Consider the following 19,984-nt stretch of genomic DNA (forward strand, 5'->3'; position numbering starts at 1 on the left):
TGGTGACACATATCTCCCGTAATATTACTCCGTTCATAACTAGGCATGATATGGAGACCAGAAAAAGCATGAGAAGAAACATCAGTACATGGTATGCTGTCATCTCAACCGAGACACGCATCAGAGAAAACCTACCTCCGCCTGAAATGGCGGAAAAGTCGAGTTAAATGGCAGAACTTGCCGCCGTCCTACTGCCTACAGGCCACGCATCCGCTAAATACCGACAATAACATGATGTTCTGACATTTGTCCCGGTATTCCTGCATGTGATTGGCTGTTTGTCGCCTAACGCCTACACTTTTGCATCTCCCGTTTCAAGAGCATTCGTAGCATGCCCCACACACTGGGCTTGCCGTAAACGCACTGTGTGCTACTACATCCATGATCAAAGACTTAGCGAAACGATGAAATGAGCTGGACATATTGAAAACTATTATGATCATATTCAAATGGCATACACGTATCTTTGTCATACTTCCTTCGGCCTTATGCGTTCACTTCAGTTCGTCTTACGCGATAGCAGCGATCGGTTGCCTTGATCGATCATCATATCGTTCGCGCCATTTTCATTCGCGCCAACCTGCCTGTCGCCAAGCGCGTGCGAACAGTCTGGCCCGTCAATGAGATGTTCTCGTTGTTCGGGCCGGAAAGTTTCGTGAGCATCGGAACCTTTCGGCGCCAGCCCATGGATAGAGCACAACCTGTTGCGAGAGACTTGGTCTTTTGGGACGAGGTCAGCGTGAGGTCAAGCTAGTAGCAAGCAATTATGGAAGGAGCAAGCATTGTTTTTTCCTGCTCTGCCCGCTATGGCTTCAGTTATCAGCAAAATGAGGAATATCGTTTCACGAAAAATCGTTACCGATACCCAACGCGGCAATAACATGACGTTTAACCCTCGCCATGATAGGCGGTGATTATGGCACGTGTTTTGATACCAAAACGTGCTCCTCGATTTTCTGTTTTCGGAGCAGCAGCAGTTTATGATGAGCACTCCACGGCGATCCATGGCTGGCTCGGGCGGCGGGTGGCAAGAGAATTGCACTACAGAATGTACTCAGAATTGAACAAGACACACCCCAGTTTATGGTTAAGTGCGGTTTCCTGTAACATTCTTCTTTTGACCTGTCAACAGCATAAAAACTAGTGCCGACCGTGAAATCGTGTTCAGAACAACATGCTGCTGTTCTCGACAAGCTCTGCCTTTACAAGCTTGGAAACGCCGGTTGAGGGTCGCATCAACCCCCTTTCCCCCCATCAGTCCGAGTTATGCAAAACGGCGAATCAGGGCGATGGCTAAGACATACAGCGAGCATTGGTACTTAAACATACGTACAACGCGCATGTAGAAGGGATATTACTACCAGCCACATATTTCCTGAACGTAACATTACACGAATCCACACTTTTGCACCCCGATCTGTGTGTGCCAAAGCTCTCCCGTTGTGTCACTCTGGTCATAATTTGGCCAGATATTCCGAATGCTAGACAATCTTCACAAGAAACAGAAAATTGCACGATATGCTATCATTTTCACCGAAAGAGTCATCTAAATAATTTTTCACCGTTAATCACGAAAACATATAAGATGCATGCGAGCATTTGGCGTGGCAGTGTTTTTGAAACTTAGGTATTTTTGAAGCTGTATTCACATTGCCCTGCCATGAGACTGTCGTTAGTGAACGGGGACTCACAATGAAGCTAATTTTCGATGACAAATCCGATCGACTTAACCTACACTGGCACTTTGTCTTGGCCGATTCTAGATCACAACCTGGCGCGAAATCTGATGCATGACTTAACCGCATGTCCCGACTGAGCGGCCAGATGGGGTTCACGAGTTTACCAGAGAGAGCTTCATTGACTGCTAGACGCTGCCGCGGCATTATCAAGATTTTTATTTGGCAATATTTTTGCTCTTCTCATCCACTATGGCCTTTTTTGGACTTCACGGCTCCGAAAAGAGCTCCTCCCAAGAGGTTCCTGGACCCCCTCGACCATCTCCCACCGCCCACCTACCCCCCCCCCCCCCCCCCACCCCGCCTTCAACAGCCAGACCCCAATGGAGTTTTCAGCCAAGGCTTGAGACCCCATGCATTTCTCGATTGGGGCTGAAGGACATTTCCGCCCTCTTTCAGATTGCCAATCGGTTCCTATTACTACACATTATACATAGGTCCCCTCTCTGACGCCGAAGACCCTCTGATTGGGATGGTTGACCCTGGATCAACGCGCAGCCACCGACCGTTTCAAAAAGGTCCCAAGCGTAGCGGGTGAAATAAACAGCACAGGGATGCCAGTTCGACGCAATTGGGCCCTAGAGAAAACGGGCAGAGGGACCCTGTCCGGTGCTGGTTCTTGACTGGCATGAGGCTCTTCCAATAAGACGTCCGTCAGGAAGGAGGAAGAGGGGGCTCCGGTCAAGCACGAGCGAGATCCCGAGATGTCCGGCCCGCCGGGATGTGTACCGCGGCGAACCGAGTGAAACCGAGTCAGGGACCTCGGGCTCTGACGCGAAGATGGCGGCGTTGCCGACTGAGCTGGCAGCGTTTCGACCGCGGACGGGCTGCCCCACGAACAGGCCTCGCGCGCGTGTGGCGGGGTTCGGTTCTTGGGCGAGGGACGGCGCGCGCGTGAATACGTTCTTTTTTTTGGCGTCCGTACTGCCTCGTCCGCCGGCCCACCGCGGGCGTGGCTGCCGGCCGGACCGTCGCGCTGGGCAGCCTCTGGGCTGGCCTGTGTGTTCGAGCTCCGCGTCCAACCGATTGCAAATTATTACTCCCACATGTATTCAGTGATTGAGCGGAAGCATTGTCTGGAAATTTGGCGGGCGGCGGTTTGTTTGTCGGGACGGGCTGCAGTACCGATTGGGGCTTTACGCCTCACCGGCTGCTATGGCTATTTCGAGACGGAACGTTTCTATTACGCATTTATCAGACATTAGGTACGTGGGATGTGGTAGTGGTGTGGCCAGGACTCCATCCCAGGATAGAAACGTCCAGAGATGAGGAGCCTAACCACTAACCACCATGCCACCATTGTCCCTTTGCGGAGCAAACTGCACTCGTCTCGATAAACTCCAGACTGGTGTTGCTGGACCCCAGATTCTATACTTAAAAGGTCCTGAAGCGTAAAAGGAAGAAAGCGCGTCAAGATTCATGAAGTGGATGGCGAATACAAGCCCACGATTCTCCCAGTTCGTTCAGCTTATCTATCGCAAACCAACTCAGTGAGATACACTCGGCTTCGCTGTTTAGATGGTGAATCAACAGCGTCTTTAAGCGCGGTTCGTGCGTGGTGCTTTGTGTGATGTTTGGCAGGCAGTTAAATACATTCACAGTCAACGTTTACTTTTTTGCTTCCTATTCACTTGCAACCAGGAGTGTGGCTCCCTATTCAGTTGCAGGGGTTTCAGCCCCCCCCCCCCCCCCCGCTGTAACTTGGGTTGCAGCCTGCAGATTTGTTAGAAAGTGAGCCAAATTCTGAAAGAAATAAATTCGTTGGCATATTATCACGATACCCTTCGTTGCATTTTTATCGCTCAGCCAACCAACTTATTTTGGTAAACCACACCCGTTTAAAACGTACTTAATCGAAGAAAAGAGTAGGCTGGGTCATTGAACGTGTCTCACCAGGGAGCAGTACCCGGATTCAGCTGATGAGACAGCCCCCACCCTCTCTATTTGAGAGTAAAAGCATGTAGAATTCAGAACAAGTCCCGTTTGCAGGGGAGTGATAAATAATTTGCAATTGGAGGAGGGTGGGGAATCAGTCAGATAAAATCGCGAACAATGTAGGCTAGCGTGCCAGGAGCTGGAGATATATATGCGCGCCTACCTGGAGCAGACATCAAATCAGTCAACCTTACACATCAGTCATCAATTCCTTTAAAAAAATGAGAAACATCACCAACACATACAGTAAATAACGAAACCATATACCGCGGAGAATCTCGTCCACAACCCTCAATACTAAACAGCAGGCAACCCGACAAGTATTTTCCACGATTAACGTGCAGCTACTGCGGAATAACCAGCTATTTCCGATGCCACGAGCCAGGGATCAAAGTTTTGAATTTTTTAATGCGCGTGCTGCCAAGGGCGTGCTGACGCGGCAAAGTTTGTGCGCTCAAACAAAACGTTATCCATATCCATATGCGGTAGTTTAACTGGGCAGCACTGTATCGCATGACGTCACTCGTCGGCTGAGGCGGGCGAAATCAGCTCCGGTATCCCTCTATCGCGCAATATCCGAACCATTAGTTGAAGGGTTGCGAGGAAGTGGTACAGCATCCCAACCCGTGGATCTCACGCACCTGGAATTTATGAACGCTGGACTTGAACACTGGACTTCATGATTCTTTTCTGCCCAGCGGTTTTGGACGTTTTCTGGACCTTATGAACGTTGGATGCTGCGATTCTGGACTTTTTGACCACTGGACTTCATGAACTCTGGAAGTTTCAATACGCATCCGAGCTTACTACACCAATCGCCGTGAAACCTTTACCATTGGATGATATGCATCTAGAGCTGTCTCTCATTTCCTTTTGCAGTTGCAAATCTGATCAACCTAGTTCAGGTCAAAAGTCGTCAAAGTTCACCAAGTCCAAAATTATTTCTTGCAGACGACTCATAGCTCAGAACCTACCGAACCGATCGCTGCTAGACCTTTACCATCAGATGCCCCATACCTGATCGTCTCTAACAGTTGAGAATTTGGTGAGTGTAGTTTTGTTTGGCGTCGATTGTGGAAGTCATGATTCGCTAATCGACGCAAGCTCGATGTTATCTGGCTTCAGACGTTTTTTGACGAACGCGGCTTTGGCAGTGAAGAGCTTAAGTTGATGCGCGTGACTAATAAAAGCCGTGACCTATATAATACACCTTATATATAACACCTTCAGACGTTTTTTGACGAACGCGGCTTTGGCAGTGAAGAGCTTAAGTTGATGCGCGTCACTAATAAAAGCCGAAACCTCCGGTTGGTAGCCGTAAGGCGAGCTGCAAACTGCAGCGCAGCACTCGCGTTAGGCATGTTCGACAAGGATAATGCTGTTTTGGTGGTCATTGTCGGACGGCCGCCGCTATCGGCTTGGTTGGCTGATGTCGAACCGTCAAATTTTTCTAACTGTTCCATCGAATACTCACGTCGATCTGGAAGTTTGCCCCTTTTGAAGCGTCTTTCGAGCGTTGCGAGAGACTGGGTGCTCCGGGGCCCTCTTCTTCGATCGAGGGTTCTTTCCCTTTGATTTCATTTGCCGATGACTCTTCACTTCCATCGGGACTTTTTCTGTTAACCCACCCGGGCACCTTTGATTACACAGGGGTATTGATTCTTGGTCTTGGGTAACGTCCCTTTGCTCAGAGGGTCCTGTAGTCTGGCCGTGGTCTTACATGTCAGCCTGCCGGGGCACTACCGATCGTTTAAGGGCCCACCATGTCGGTCTTGGGTTCTTTTAACTTACCCTGAGGACCCTATACTTGTTGCCGGGAGCCTCTTTGTTGGCTTCGCACGGTACCCATAATCGGTTAGGTTCCGTTCCTACTGGTCTTGGTGACTGGGTATTGTCCTCAGCCTCAGAGCAGCGATCGGATATGCACCGATGAACTTTTACGAGCGATTGTCGCATGTAATTTTACGTGCCTCCAACGTCGCATGCGTCATTTCCTCTCCCTTCTGACACTTATCAGACTTGTGCATCAGGTTCTTAGCATATTTTGAATGCTAGGATGTTTTGTGCTCGTTTATATCAAATAAAAATTATGCATTGGTTATCAGTCATCAGCTGACTACATCGCCCAGTCGTCTATTCGCAAATAAGCTATGACTTAAGTCCGTGCTTGGTTTTGATGTCATTCAAATGCCAGCTTGAGTTTATTTTGCCTGTTTTTCCGATACACTTAGCCTCAAAATCACAGGATTTAACATGATCGGGAAAAAATGAGTGATCTCCATGTGTGTACATGCGTAGCACACCCAGCTTTACAGGGCTGCGCACAGTAAGATGGGTCCCGTATTCACTTAGGCATTTACTATATATATATATATATATATATATATATATATATATATATATAGAACATGTATATTTATATGGTATTTATTATTTATCCTAAAATTTGATGGCCAGAATGCGATGATATTTTTGGAAGGCCCCCAACTCTAGGGGGACCACAACGTTGCGTGCCCCCCTTCCCCCAACCCTTGACGAAATCCCGGATACGCCCCTGACAGATGTTATATTGCTGTAATGTGCACCTCCGCAAAAAGTAGAACTAAAAATGCCGCGCGCTCTAGTACTATGCAACAATAGCGTATGACTCATAGGCATAGCAACGTTTCAACGAGTGGGGGGCCGAGCTCAGGGGTTACTTAAGGAAATTTTTGTGGAAAGCAAACCCGATGACCGGAGGAGGGGGTAAAGATGGAGGTTGTTATTGCTCTTCATTCAAATGTCATGGTTGCCATGCTAGATAAGGCTATCCAGCTTCCCAATATTATTCATGCATTTCAACATTGTCTTTCATGAGGAGGTCAAATTCTACGTGTGAGTAGGCATTTTGTGTCATTGAGGAGGCTCTTGAGGAGGAGGAGGAGGCTCTCGCCCATCAGTCTGGCTCCACAGGGTAGATGCGAAAATACGACCTGAACGAAGGCTGGTGAGAATTTGAAAGTGTATCGGTGGCTAATAGTGCGACAGTTTTTTTCATGCGCCTCCACTTCGCTGGCTGCTTTTCAGCATTTTAAGTGAAACAAATTCGGAAGCCTGAAGCTGCCAAAAGCAATGTGACAAAAGAGATAAAACTGGAGATTCTCCTTAAAAAGTCATAGAATGAAGGCTCTTCTGTCACATACTCCTTACCTGGATGCTACTCCCGTCCGCCGTCGACGGCCACTGCCCTGGCCTGTCTCCCGCATGACTGACTTCGTACTGATCGTACCGCGCTTTGTTGCATATTTCTGGATCAGCATTAGTACTAATTGGTGTGTAACCATATGATATACACCTGCGACAGTAGCTTTTTCCAAATTATCTTTCTTTATACCGCACCAACGCAGAAAAAGTCTCCGAGAAGCTGCTTGCCTCAGGCATAAATTGGCGCAATGGACATTTTATCGCCCATCATTCAGCTCAAACAACTTGATTTTATTTTGTGTGTAGGCAGGGGTGTAGCAAATTCCTTACCAAGGGGGACACAGGGTTGACAAAAGCCCCTCTAATGGTGATCCCCTAAAAGAAATCACCGACATAGCTTGGCATGGTTTTCTTCGTTTTATTGTTATTTTCACATTGTAACCAGAACAGAAACCAGACGCTAGCTGAAATCAATTCAGTTTGTATTTTGGGGTCAATAAGCTGCAGAAAGCAGGCGTTGAATGACCGCATAGATTAAATCACTGACGCCTTTAATTTACAATGGTTTGGCGGACTCGTCTTAAACCGATACAATTCAGAAACTTCATCATATCTTTATCTGAGTTCTACAGGAATTGCAAGGACATCGCAAAGGTAGATTGTAAATCAAGATGTTTGACCAAAATTTGAAGATGGAAATTTGATTGTGGTTCGTACGATCAACACTGTGTATTAACATGACCAAGCCATGCTTGTCTGGAAATGCTCAACATTCAGTCAGAATCGATAAGTGATACAATAAATGTAGCGTGGCTTTTTAATTCGCGCCATCGCAAATCTTAGCAACAAAAAACTCGGCAACAAACGTTGCATTCGCCATGGTCCGCGGAGCGTTCGCCCAGTGCTTAACTTTTAGCTGTCGCCCACCGGTGAACGAAAATGATGGTGCTTCCGAAGAAATTACCTTCAAGCACTCAAATTGATTAGTGATGCAAATTATATGGCGTAATTTTGAGCATGCGCACTCGCAAATATTTGAATTTAAAAAATATCGATGTCAAGCGTTGCAGTCTCCGTAGACAACGCGTAGTTGGCTCAGCAGTTAAAATACTGAGCCGTGGCCAACGGGCGGGTGAAAATGATGACGCTTGTGGGAGAAGTATCTTTGGACGCTTCAGGACATCAAATCTTATATCTACACGGCAGTCTGGCCGTACATTTCACGTGTGCGATTTTCAGACTGCTGATAAGAACGGATTGGCCCTTGAAGCACCGCGAAATGGTACTGGAATCTGGTGGTGGAACTGCTACAGTAAAGGTACAATCTCTATTTTTCGTGTTTCTGTAACTATTAACCTCTCCAGAAGACAGATTAACACGGCTCCCGCTATATGGTGACACTCGCAGTGGCCGACGCCGTTCGGTTTTATGGGAGCTGCAACCCGGGCCATCGCTGTCTTTGCGCTCGAGGCTGCGGGCGGGCATGTCCAAAACTTTTGATATCATTCGTTGCACTAATCCATTCTGAAAAAAACAGATGTTCTCAGGCAAAGATTGGAAGGCATCGTTCGTTTTTCATTTTACTCATTTCGACCCGCTCTTATGGACAGTAATGAGATCCCACTCTACTCAACAATAATGAGACCCCTTACTTCCTTCCGGGCAATGGCCCTTTGATTAGAACGCCAGGGGCACAATACCATTTCGGTGAAGCGTCAAACGTCCATTCCGTTCCATCGCGAAGCGTCTTCTGGCTGTCGTTCTGGCCGCACTGGGTGGGATCTCCTGGTCGGTTCAGGGACCATTAGAAGAATATATCGTATCACACTGCTCCCCTCCCGTACTCGTAAAGGCCTTCTGACCCGCACAGTTGGCGCCGAATCAGCACAGAAACCCTCACTGACGCAACAACATCCCTGATCGCCGCAGGTGGCTTAATGATCGTCTCATAGACTCCAGTCCCATGCCTTCCTGTACCATTTAAAGGCATCGAGGACTTCCCTGAACGTAGATTGCAGACGAAATAGGGTCCCAAATTTGGATTACCATGGTTAATCCACGTTCGTCTTAGAAAATTCAAGATTCAGGAGGAATTGATTGCTGATAAAACCTATGTGATAAGGTTTTGGACATGCGCTTGCGGTTGCTTGAACTTGCAAGTCATAGCAACACTAGAATCGACACCCGGCGTTGCAGTCTCCAAAGGCCGCGCGGCGTCGGCCTGTGGCTGACACTAAGTGATGGCCAATGAGCAAACGACAGAATGACGCATGTCGAAAAGATGGCTGGTGAACTAGGTAAATCAGCATGTTTGTTTAATGTAGTGCAGAATAAGCTAATCACAACCTTAATCTGAAAAGGGGAGGGGGCAGTCAACACTGCTGCCCCCCCCCCCCCCCACCACCACCTTGAAAAGTGGGCGATGGCCCTCCTGCCCCCCCCCCCCCCCTCCCCCTCCTGTTCCTACACCCATGGTATGGCCTCATGGCAAACGTTGGAGCTGCTGTGTATGCCCCATCGAGTAGTGAAGGTTTGGACATGACTGAAGCAATAGTTCCTGAATGGGTTGTTTACAGGTATTGATTTCAGAATTTGTGAAATTTGACTACATTTGGTCAGACCTAAGGGTACCAAATTTTCAGCTGCACGCGGGAATCAAGTATGGGGCATCCGATGGTAGAAGGCTTTACAGCGATCGGTGCAGCAGGCTCTGAGGTCTGAGTTGTTTGCACTTGCATGTAAAACTCTGCATTCACGTTTTCGCGGTGTTTGACCGTCACGTTGGGTCCCGAGATTGCCTCCCCATGACGCGCCACATTGCACGGAAGCGATTGGTGAGTGTTTCAAGGCGATCAGACGAGCCGTGTCGAAGAACTTGTGTGTCTGCTTCATATGCCGGTTTTTTAGACCCCGCCATGTTGTCTTCGTGGTTATCAACGGGAAATCATTTATTTCCATGCCATTTCTGAGGACATTCGCAGTAAAATCTCTCCTTTTGTGTTATGCGATGTGGTGCGCTATTTTATCCCACTTTGAGGCATTTTCACCCACATTGTACTTTTTCAGTGAAAATGTTGCCAAATACAGTAGGACACTCGGCTTTTTATGAATTTGATCCGAACCCTTTAAATGGATGGATTTCTGGAATCAGCGCTCACGCCAAGCATTGCTTGTTGTGTGAGCCCTGACCCCACCATCCGATCGCGCAATTCCAGGCAACGGCAGAATTTGGTGACGAAAGCTTAACGTGCCGCAATGCTCGGTACGGTCCGTCCTGCCCTCTCACGTCAACTGACCTTTAGCGCGACCGCTGCTACCGACCGCAGACCATACCTGTCAAGGGCAAATAGCGAGCGCCCTAAATCGACTCGAACCAACCCTGCCACAGGTGGGTGGAACGGAAGGCAGGCGCTCTAACCAACTGAGCCACCAGGACGGACAAACTGAGCCACCAGGACGGACAACGGACCTCTTTCTTCGCCCTATTTTGCGCTCAGGCTGCATTTTTTTTCACTCAATGCGTGAAGCAAGGGTGAAGTTTTTCTATCTACGTGGGCGGAGGAAAGTCATTAGGTCGCTGCAGAAGTGATCACTGCTATCAGCGTCCCGAATGGCGGACTTCAGGCTGAGACAACAGGCAGTTTATGCGATCTTGCGACTTATTCAATGATCTTGGCGATTGTAGGCCGACTCAATACGAAGGTAGCTCTACATGTAGATGAAATGATACCATTAATTTGCATCTCCACGCTTCTCAAAAACGTCGGCAAGCCGTCAGCCCGACTTTCGCCCGCACTTCAGCTGGCGCATCCTCGCTCTTCAGTCGACTTTCGCCGGCTCTCCAAGCGATGTTCGCCCGCTCGCCGACCGGCTTTCGTTAGCTCTCTAACCGTCGTTCCCCGCTCTCTAGCCGACCTTCGCCCGCCGTTCAGCCAACGTTCGTCCGTACTTCAGCCGACGTACCCCCCCCCCCCCCCCTCCTCTCCAGCCGACCTACCTCCGCACTCCAGCCGACGTCCACCTAATGTCCAGACTGAAACAAACGATGGCGAGAATATCCTGTCGACGGCAATCGGGTCGAAAAGGACGAGAAGGGCTACCAGCGAGTACTGCGGGTACTTTTCGTCAAAGAAGCAGTGGATCCCCTCCGAGCTGGCGAGCGGAAAAGCTGGCCTGCAGATGGGGCAGCAATGCAATCTTCCCGTGTCGCTGCGGCTTGGTCCAAAGACGAAGTGGCAAGGCACCACGCTACACGAACGTTTACCCTGGGTTTGCACCAACGCTTTATTGGTCTGTTTATGTTATCACTTTAAAAGATTATTAGCATCATATGCCTAGCCGGTGTGTTAACATATCTCAAGCGCAAGTGTCTCAGGCATGGCAACAGGTGGCTTTTGATGGCTTACCGGTTCAGCCGAATAAATATGTGGTACTTGAGAGAGATAGAGAGGAAGTCTCAGGCATTGTTCCATCGCCTCTGAGTTCTGCGGCGGTATTTCCGCTGCGCCTGACAGCGTGAGTAAGGCAAGTGGAGCGAAAAGACAAGCATTTACCACAGCTAGGGACGGATCCAGGGAAGGCTACGAGGTCATGGCCCTCCTTGGGCCCAGAAGAGGCCTATTGACTTAGAAGGGGCCCGGAGCAGGCCGAACAGAAGTATTTTTTTTAAAACAGAACGCAAGAAAATTGAACTTCTCTGGGCCTCCAAGCGGCCAAAAACAGTCGCAAACGAAAGTGAACGGCCCACAAGTAGAGAAAACCATACTTCGCTCTTTGCGATGGTCGTGATTGTGATATCACAAGGCTTATTACGCTGTCCGGAGGCGCTATGCTGTTTCCGGGGCCTATATGCCCACTGGCTGGGTCAATGCGATCGCTAAGGAGCCTTCCGCGGTTACTTTCTTTGCAATTGCTCGCGGGCTCTGGGTTGTCACTGGAGCCCTTCCTGCCTCTGTGCCGGGGTGTTCTTGTCAATCAGCGGCCTTCCACAAATTCTTCCCATTTGCCCGAAAGGCTCCGTACGCTACAGCCGGGGACCCCATATGTTAACCTGCCGGGTATTCTCGATTGTTTCGGGGGCCCTTCACGTTAGTCGCGGTTAGCCTTACGACATACTCGCGATTTGCTCATGGACTCTCTACATTGGTTCAGAGTGCTTCTAATTCCCTGTCACTTTCTTAGGGCCCTACGCTGTTGTCGGGGGCCCATGCGATAACTTGCTTGGGTACACTCGGTCGTTCGGGCCCCTCCAAATTGGGTCTTTGGCATTTTCATTCTCAATGGAAGGCCCTTCACGCTTGTTTGGGCCGACCACCTGCATAACCTGCTCGGGCACTTTGGATTGTTTAAGGCCCTGCATATTGGGTATTAGAACTTTGCACCCTACGCTCCTGTAGGGGGCCCATTGATAACTTGTTCTGGTACACTCGAACTTTCGGAGGCCCTCCACACTAGATCTTGGGTACTTTTTGTTGGAGTGGAGGGCCCTATCTGCTAACCTGCTCGGGCACACTCTTTCGTTGGGGGGTCCTCCATGTCGTGTGTTGCGTACTTCTTATTTGAATGAATGACTATGTTCTTGGTAGGGAACATTTAATTAAGCTGCTCAGGCCGCTGGCAGATACAGAGGGGGGGGGGGGGGGAGAAGGCACGGGCCCATGTCTCCCCTGTGCCTTCTGCTCCGAAGGAGGCCATAGACTTTGAGGGGCCCCATAGCTGGTCGAACGGAAACATTTTTTTAACACAAAGCAGAGCAAAATCGGATGCCCTTGGGCTACAGGCGACCAAAAATAGTTGCAAATGAAAATGAAGAGCCCATTCCCAGACAAAGTTAAGTCTTCACGGATTGAAAACGTGTGAATCGGGGAAAACTTTGGGCATCATTACGCTGTCCAAAGGCCTTACGTTCTTGTCCAGACCCTATACGCTGAACAGGCCCTATGTGCACACTTACCGGGTCAGTCAGATCGCTAAGGAGCCTTCCACATTGTCCCTGATATCTTTGCATTTTTTCGTAGGGCCCTACGCTGCTGTTTGAACACTATCTGTTTCGGGATGTCAATGTTTGTAAACTATTGGGGGGGGGGGGGGATAAACCGAAGGCCCGACAAGTTACCTCCCCCCATACTTTTTTCTCACCGAATTTAGCCCACTTTATTTTGATTAAACGCAATATGTGTTTTCAACCTTCGCATAAGTCATAAAAGTCTCAAAGTTAAGCAGTACAGAAGTCATGCAGGGTTGGATCCATGGAGCAGGCACTGAACGCACGCGTCTCTTCTGATCAGCATGTAAAGGTGCCCCTTTAGAAGCCATCTTAGGGCGCCGATAGCGCTCGCCTATGGCGGTCATGGGAGGCGGCACTGAGTTTGGTTGTGGGAGACGGGGACTGGGTTAACCATGATGGATTTAGGCCTTTTCCATGTTCCAGAGCTTTTTACTTTAACCTCACAAACCATTGCGCCAGGTATGTGAAGTTTATTGCATTGTTTATCCGCTCAAGTGTTACGATTTTTATCTTGAAGTGAGAGCAACCATGACTTTCAGCTATGAGAGTGATACGAGATGCCCCTATGTGGAAAGATTAAAGAACATAGTATTTGTGTTATGATCATTTTCACGTTTTTTGTAGCATTCAAGCCAAAAACACTAGGGGGACCAAGCCCATATTGAACGAGCCCAACTCAACAATGGGGGGGGGGGGGGGCTCACAAAAGAATACAAATGGACACCCTGACCTGCTTATATGCCTTGGCACTCTTGATAAATCGGAGTTTCCTCCACAGATTCTTCCTATTCGCGCGAAAAGCTTTACACGCTTTTTCCGGGGTCCCATATCCCAGGGTACACTCGTTGCTCAGGGGCCCTTCACATTGATGTTGGATTCTTTCCACTTGCTCGGAGGGCCTTGCGCCGTTGCTAGGGCTCATGAAAGGTAAGGTAACAAGCCACGCGATGCCCCGGAGCTCTATCCTTTGAACTAGGGCTCTCTATGTTGATCTCATTGGCGGAGGACCTTTCAGTCCCGTCAGGTCCCTTTCTTTTGGCCTACGCGGATACTCTTGATCGTATAGGGACATGAAACCATTACTTGGCGTTCGGTAATTTTCCTTTGCCCAGAGGGCCCTGTGCTCTGGCCGGGGCCCTATATGTCAGCCTGCTGGGGCAGTACTTGTGGTGTCGCCTCCACCAGCTAACACGACAGCCGGGCGCCAAATACGCCATTCCAGCCGGGGACAGCAGTCTGGATTCGCACGCTTCATGCGTCTGATGCGGTTGGTTGCTGTGAAGATGGCGAATTGCTCTGAAGCAAACTGGGGCCGTTATCACTCACGAGCTGCAGCGGTAGACCCAGGCGAGCGAATATGTCCCGCAGCACCGTCCGGAGCTCGTCCGGGCTGCCGGCCGTGTCCCGCTGCTGGCCACGCGGCGCGTCCAGCTGGGAGCGCAGGTGCTCTGACTCCGACTCCAGCTCCAGGAGCCTGCTCTGGCGGCCGTTCACTTATACATTCAAATGATTTCAATTAAACAGACATCGTGGATCACGTGTTAGGTGTCACTTACACGCATGAGCGATTGTAAGCAAGCACACATCACACATCAAGACACATATCACGTTCGCATAATCGGCCATGGTGAGCCCTGCACGTTAAGGCCTGGTCGGCGACTTTTTATATGAAAATATTCACTTATTTTCCTGACTGGTGGTCCTGTGCTCGGAAGATGATTTTGAACCATAAAAGGGGTTGGGTCTTTACCTCCCTGGATTTCAGCCTGAGCGTGTTTTGGCAAAAAGTCACCGAAAGGGGTATTATTTCGTAAACCGCATTTTTGCGTATAAGCCTTTTGTAATCCAGACTTGCATAAATAACATCTATTGCCACCATATTGACATCTATTGATGTCCAAAGGTATTTGCGACACATAAATCCCAATACCCAAAGCAGCGTGGCGTAAATGATCAGTTCAACGATGTCACATCACGGTGACACTCACAGTTTAAAAACCTCACACCTCGCTAGAAATCCCTTGCGCATCGCTCAGAACACGCCCAGATCGCCCTCCGGCACGGCAAACGAACACATCGCTCAGAATACGCTCAGGTCGACCTCCGGCATGGCAGGTGAACACATCGCTCAGAACACGCTCAGGTCGACCTCCGGCACGACAGGCGAACACATCGCTCAGAACACGCTCAGGTCGCCCTCCGGCACGGCAGGTGAACACATCGCTCAGAACACGCTCAGGTCGACCTCCGGTACGGAAGCGAACACATCGCTCAGAACACGCTCAGGTCAACCTCCGGCACGGCAGGCGAACACATCGCTCAGAACATGCACATGTCGACCTCCAGCACGACAGGCGAACACATCGCTCAGAACACGCTCATTTCGACCTCCGGCACGGCAGGCGAAAGCATCGCTCAGAACACGCTCAAGTCGACCTCCGGCACGGCAAGCGAGTCACACTTGACCGCCGGATTGGTCTCGGCCGAAGGCAGGCTGAACGCCAGCGGCGTCACGTGAGGCAACAGCGGCCCGAGCGTGTCACACAGCAGCCGCGCCAGGCTCGTGTGGCGCACCTCGCGCAGCTGCACGGGCGAGAAGCTGTGCACCAGCTCGCCGTTGTCGTAGAAAAACCGGTCGCCGAAGCGCAGGCGGAAGAAGGCGTCGCCGATGATGCACTGGAACGTGGGACCGACCTGCGCGCCGGTCGCGTGGCGCTCCAGGAGGCCGCCGATGTAGAGGTCGACGTCCCGCGGACTGCTGTAGACCGTGCGCAGGCGCGTCACGTCCTCCTCCGGGATCAGCTGCCGCAGGCTGTACCAGGTGGTCAGCCGCAGGCCCAGGCACAGCGCCACCGCGTCCACGTACGGGGCGAGGCCGTGGTCGCGGCCCGCGCTGCACGTTCAGGGCCGGCAGGTCCAGGCCGGACGGCTGCTGGCTGCGGAAGAGGTCGCCGAACACGGCGCGCTCCGAGTTGCCGTCCACACGCTGCGCGGGCTGGCGGAGGAGGCCGCGCGCCAGCCGCGCCAGCCGCTCCGGCGCCAGCAGCAGCGACGGCGCGAACAGCTCGGGCACCAGGTAGCGCTCGGCTACGTCGCCGGAGCGCGAAGCGAGCCACAGGTCGTTCTGCACCTGCGAGTGGCCGTGGCGGAAGGCGGCCGTGGTGAACTCGACGGACAGCTCGGCGCTGACCTCGTCGTCGTAGAAGGTGGAGAAGCCCTCCCTGAGCGGCAGCAGGCCGTGTCGCAGGCTGAAGTCAAGCCCCAGCAGGCTCGGCAGGAACTCGTTGTGCGTGACGTGCTGCAGCTCCGCCACCGTCACCTTGCGCGCCGTCTGGAAGAGCCACTCGTCGCCGGCATGCGGGTGCCGCCGCACGAGCGCCGCCGCTACCCGGTTGTGCTCGCGCACCCACAACGTGTGCAGCAGTGCCAGCGGCGGCTGCTCGTTGACGCGGTTGTCACCTGCGTCGAAGCAGATGCAGCCCACGCAGCCCGCGTGACAGGCGCTGTCGGCCGCCCGCCGCCGCTGGTGCTTGGCCCCGGGTACAGGGTCAGGCTCGCTGTACACGCTCGCTGGAGATCGGAGGCGAGAGACAGGCTGCTGGCGGGGCGCGGATTCAGGAGGGAGGCCTGAGGACTCCAGCTCATCATGGTCGGGTCCTGAGGACAGCTTTGAGATCGATACCACGGTTCCGTTAGCGACAGGAGATTGCCGGGGACTGTGTGACGGTGCGGCGCGACTCGGCGACTCGGCGTCGACTGCGCGACGGTGCGACTCCGCGCCGTCGCAGTTGTCCTTGTTCGGTGGACTCAGCCGCGGGTCCCGCTCGGGCCGCCGGCCACCGGTGACGTCCCGGCGGAGGCGGCCGGTGGACGTCAGCGCGGCCTTGGACCTGGGCGGCAGCAGGCCGCCGTACTCCCGCAGTCGGCCGCCGCGGCCCTCACGCAGCCGCCGCTCGGCGTAGTGGTCGACCCCATACACCGCCGAGCCGTCCAGGTAGGCTGTGAGCGCGTTGAGCTGCGCCGCGGGTCGCGCCTCGCAGGCGGGGTCGGGAGCGAACAGCGAGCGCACCAGGTTGAGGCAGCGGCGCCCCAGCGTGCCGTAGAACGGGTCGTCGGCCGCCACCTCGATCGGGAAGCACTGCGGGTGCACCGGCGGAGTGGGCGGCGCGCTGCCGTCGGCGCCGCAGCACTGCAGCCCCGTGTGCGCGTTGATCCGGTACACAGGCGTTTGTATGGTGTCGTGCGCGAGGAACTGGCCGAACGCCACCAGGGCAGCGGACGCCGCGTCCGACTCGACGCTCCTGTCGCGCAGCACGGCGGCGGTGACGGCGCGCGCCGAGGGCAGGGCTGTGCCGCCGGCGGCGCGGCGCCGCGGCCGGAACAGGCCGTCGTCGTACGTGTTGGGCAGCAGGCGACCGAGTCCGGTCAGAGCGCGACCCCAGCGCGGGTGCTGAAACACGCGAAAGGGGGTTGTGATGGAAGCAGATGCGCTGTGCCATGAAGCCTACGTACAATGTGGCTCATTGTTGGAAGGCGAATGCATATCAGCAAGCTACAACCATATCCAACTTGTTAAATAGAATATGGGTATGATTATATGTATGTGAAGTATGGGGTACTCCTGATATTTTTCCAATGTCTTGAATCTTACGCAGCTACAAAAGGACTTCACGTGTCAAGTGAACCCACGGCTACTCAGATGGAATGGGTGACAGGCTGGATAGGGTATGGATGTTTCGGATAACTAGATACAGATCATCGCCATTGAGGTTTTACAACGCATTCAGTTGATTTGGCTTTACGGCGCTGCCTGCCTGCCTGCCTGTCTGCTGCCTGCGCTCTCCCTAGCAGGAAGGGCGAGTAATACGGGAATCAGTAAAATGTCGGGAATAGGTACGTGCATGGATAAAATGTTCGCGAGATACCGAACATGTACATCGAGAATGTCTATACAATGTGGCAGCTTGCATTGCTTTAAGTCGTAGCTATATCTATTCACAGTACGTTTGCAGTCATAAATTAGAAATGTGAACTTTGGTCGCAACATTTTTCTGAATTTGGCATAATTAAAAACTTAAATGCAGTGACAACAGATGCATGCGTGCTGGAAACTGCTGGGCCAGCTGATCAGAAATGGATCACGGGTGGATTCTGTAAAGGAAGTCTTGTCCACGAAAACCGTTAATAGCTACGTATTTCCATAATCGTGACACAAGACCACATCAGAAGAGACCTTCACAACGGGCTTACTGTTTGTAACTTCCTGAACACGATCGACGGCGCATGTAAGACGGTATTCTGTGCCGACGCCTCTACCCGAACCGCTCACCATCAGGTTGTTACACTCTCCGTCGCTGGTGCGGAACGGCCTGCTCCTCTGGCAGAGTGGGACAGGCTCCGGCTCGCAGTACGGCAGGTGGACCGCTGGATGCGGGCTCCTGTCCGCTCCCTGTGTCACGTTACCGGTGCTGTTGTCCCGGAGGCCGCTGCAGCCGCACAGCGTGAGTGATTGCCGGAGGCCGGCGCGGCCGAGCTCCTGAGCCTCGTCCGTGGAGAGCGCGTTCAACATCTGCTTGTAGGCGGCTGAGTTGGGCTGTGGCACCCGGCCCTCAGCCAGGAGCTGCGCCTCCAGCAGCCGCTGCTCCGTCAGCAGCCGGGTGACGTTGACCTTCCTGGCGTGGGAGCCCAGCACCGCCGTGTCGCTGGGGAGGAACGGGTCGCGGATGCGGCCGCCGACCGGCAGCGGAGCCAGCTGGCTGACGTTCGCCGCCGCCGGCAGCGCCTCTAGCGGGTTCTGCCGGCGCGGCCGGAGGCGGCGCACGCCGGGACTGTCGTCGAGCAGGCGGCAGGGCTCGGCCCCGCCGCCGTCGGCCAGCCCGGCGCCCAGACCCGGGTCGCTCGTGATTGGCTCGCAGTCGGAACCGCCCTTGTTCTCGGCGTAATGGCGGTCCTTGTGGTCATAGGTCACGCCGGCAGCGGCTTGGTCGCTGTGAGGTCGGAGCACATCTTTGGTGTGAAAGGTCGCTGTGATGGGGACTGCCACCAACGACAGCAGAGTTGCCGCGACCTGTTGGTGATGAAAGCACCACGTGAAAATGCTGACAGCAGTACCTTGCTCTTTCCAAAACAAGTACTTTGCGCTCCAACCCGCCACCGTTCAGTGCTTCTCGCGGCGCATGCTGGCAGCAGGCTGTCTCGGTCAACTCAGCCCGGTCAGCGTGCCTGTCCACGCTGCCAACTCAGATTCACACTAATGCCGTACTGCATTATCCAAGGTGGCCCTGAGTAGTTCATGTTTGCTACTGATTTAGATTCAAAGTGGGTTTTAGGCTAAAGCGTGTTCCACAGAACATTAATTTCTTCCCAGTCCTGGAATTCTAGCGCTCATGGGATTCCCATCGTGATCGCGCATATGCTGCACTTGTTTCGATTTAGCGGTTGCGTTCATTCAGGTTTCAGCACCGAAGTAGACGAGAACTGCGCAGTCGATACATCTGGCAGATGATTGTGGGCGGGTGATGTTGAGTGGTTGGGTTGTGTGTTGTGCTCGTCGTGATAGTGTTGCGGGAGCATTGCCGGCTGCGGGCGGTGTGCAGACGTTACATTGTGTGTGGCCTTCGGCGCTCAAACTACGTAAGGATCAAGGCCACGTTTGTTCGCGATGTTTTGTACGAATGGGCGCTGAGCAGATCGGTAGACTTTTTAGTGGTTATGCAGCAGTTCCGTGGTGATAAATATTTTCATTTTGATGATCTGGCTTGTTGAACTTGGCCGTCATCAAGTTAAACTTGGAACTTGGCATTTCGAAAGCCTATATCTTTGCAGCCAGTTACCACAACTTACTGCATTATGCAGTTAACAGCAACAGTGTTATTTGTCAAAGGTGTGCTTAATTTTGATCCATTCATTTTGAAGACATTTGCATGCTTGATATATAGGCTGGCATAACTTTCCTCCAAAATTACAATATATGGCCTATGCCCACAACATGATTTGTTACATGTTCTTCATTTGTGTTAATTGGAAATGATATGCCTGACCAAGACTATGGTGAGCCACATCTACACAGTGTGATATGAGCTAGCATGAGGCCACTACATCATTGTGTCCGTGCCTTTTGGGC

General features: G+C 52.1%; 1 protein-coding gene across 1 annotated transcript; it reads right to left on the bottom strand.

The window, feature by feature from the left end:
• Positions 1–15,276: 15,276 nt before the first annotated feature.
• LOC119106991 (chorion peroxidase-like) lies at positions 15,277–19,128 on the bottom strand. Its single transcript, XM_037230335.1, has 7 exons — positions 19,124–19,128; positions 18,191–18,563; positions 17,238–17,311; positions 16,804–17,162; positions 15,902–16,431; positions 15,728–15,856; positions 15,277–15,663 (listed from the first exon to the last, which is right to left on the bottom strand). The coding sequence occupies exons 1-7, from the start codon at positions 19,126–19,128 to the stop codon at positions 15,277–15,279; spliced, it is 1,857 nt and encodes a 618-aa protein (XP_037086230.1).
• Positions 19,129–19,984: the final 856 nt, after the last annotated feature.

Source organism: Pollicipes pollicipes, unplaced genomic scaffold, assembly GCF_011947565.3.
Source record: "Pollicipes pollicipes isolate AB1234 unplaced genomic scaffold, Ppol_2.1 Scaffold_6575;HRSCAF=7793_pilon_pilon_pilon, whole genome shotgun sequence".
In the NCBI taxonomy this organism is placed as follows: Eukaryota; Metazoa; Arthropoda; class Thecostraca; order Pollicipedomorpha; family Pollicipedidae; genus Pollicipes; species Pollicipes pollicipes.

Coding starts and splice junctions, on each gene's coding strand:
- LOC119106991 (XM_037230335.1), bottom strand. Junction 17,163..17,237: donor TACGACGACGGCCTGTTCCG/GCCGCGGCGCCG, acceptor GCTGCGCGACAG/GAGCGTCGAGTCGGACGCGG. Junction 15,664..15,727: donor CGCGACCACGGCCTCGCCCC/GTACGTGGACGC, acceptor AGCCTGCGGCAG/CTGATCCCGGAGGAGGACGT.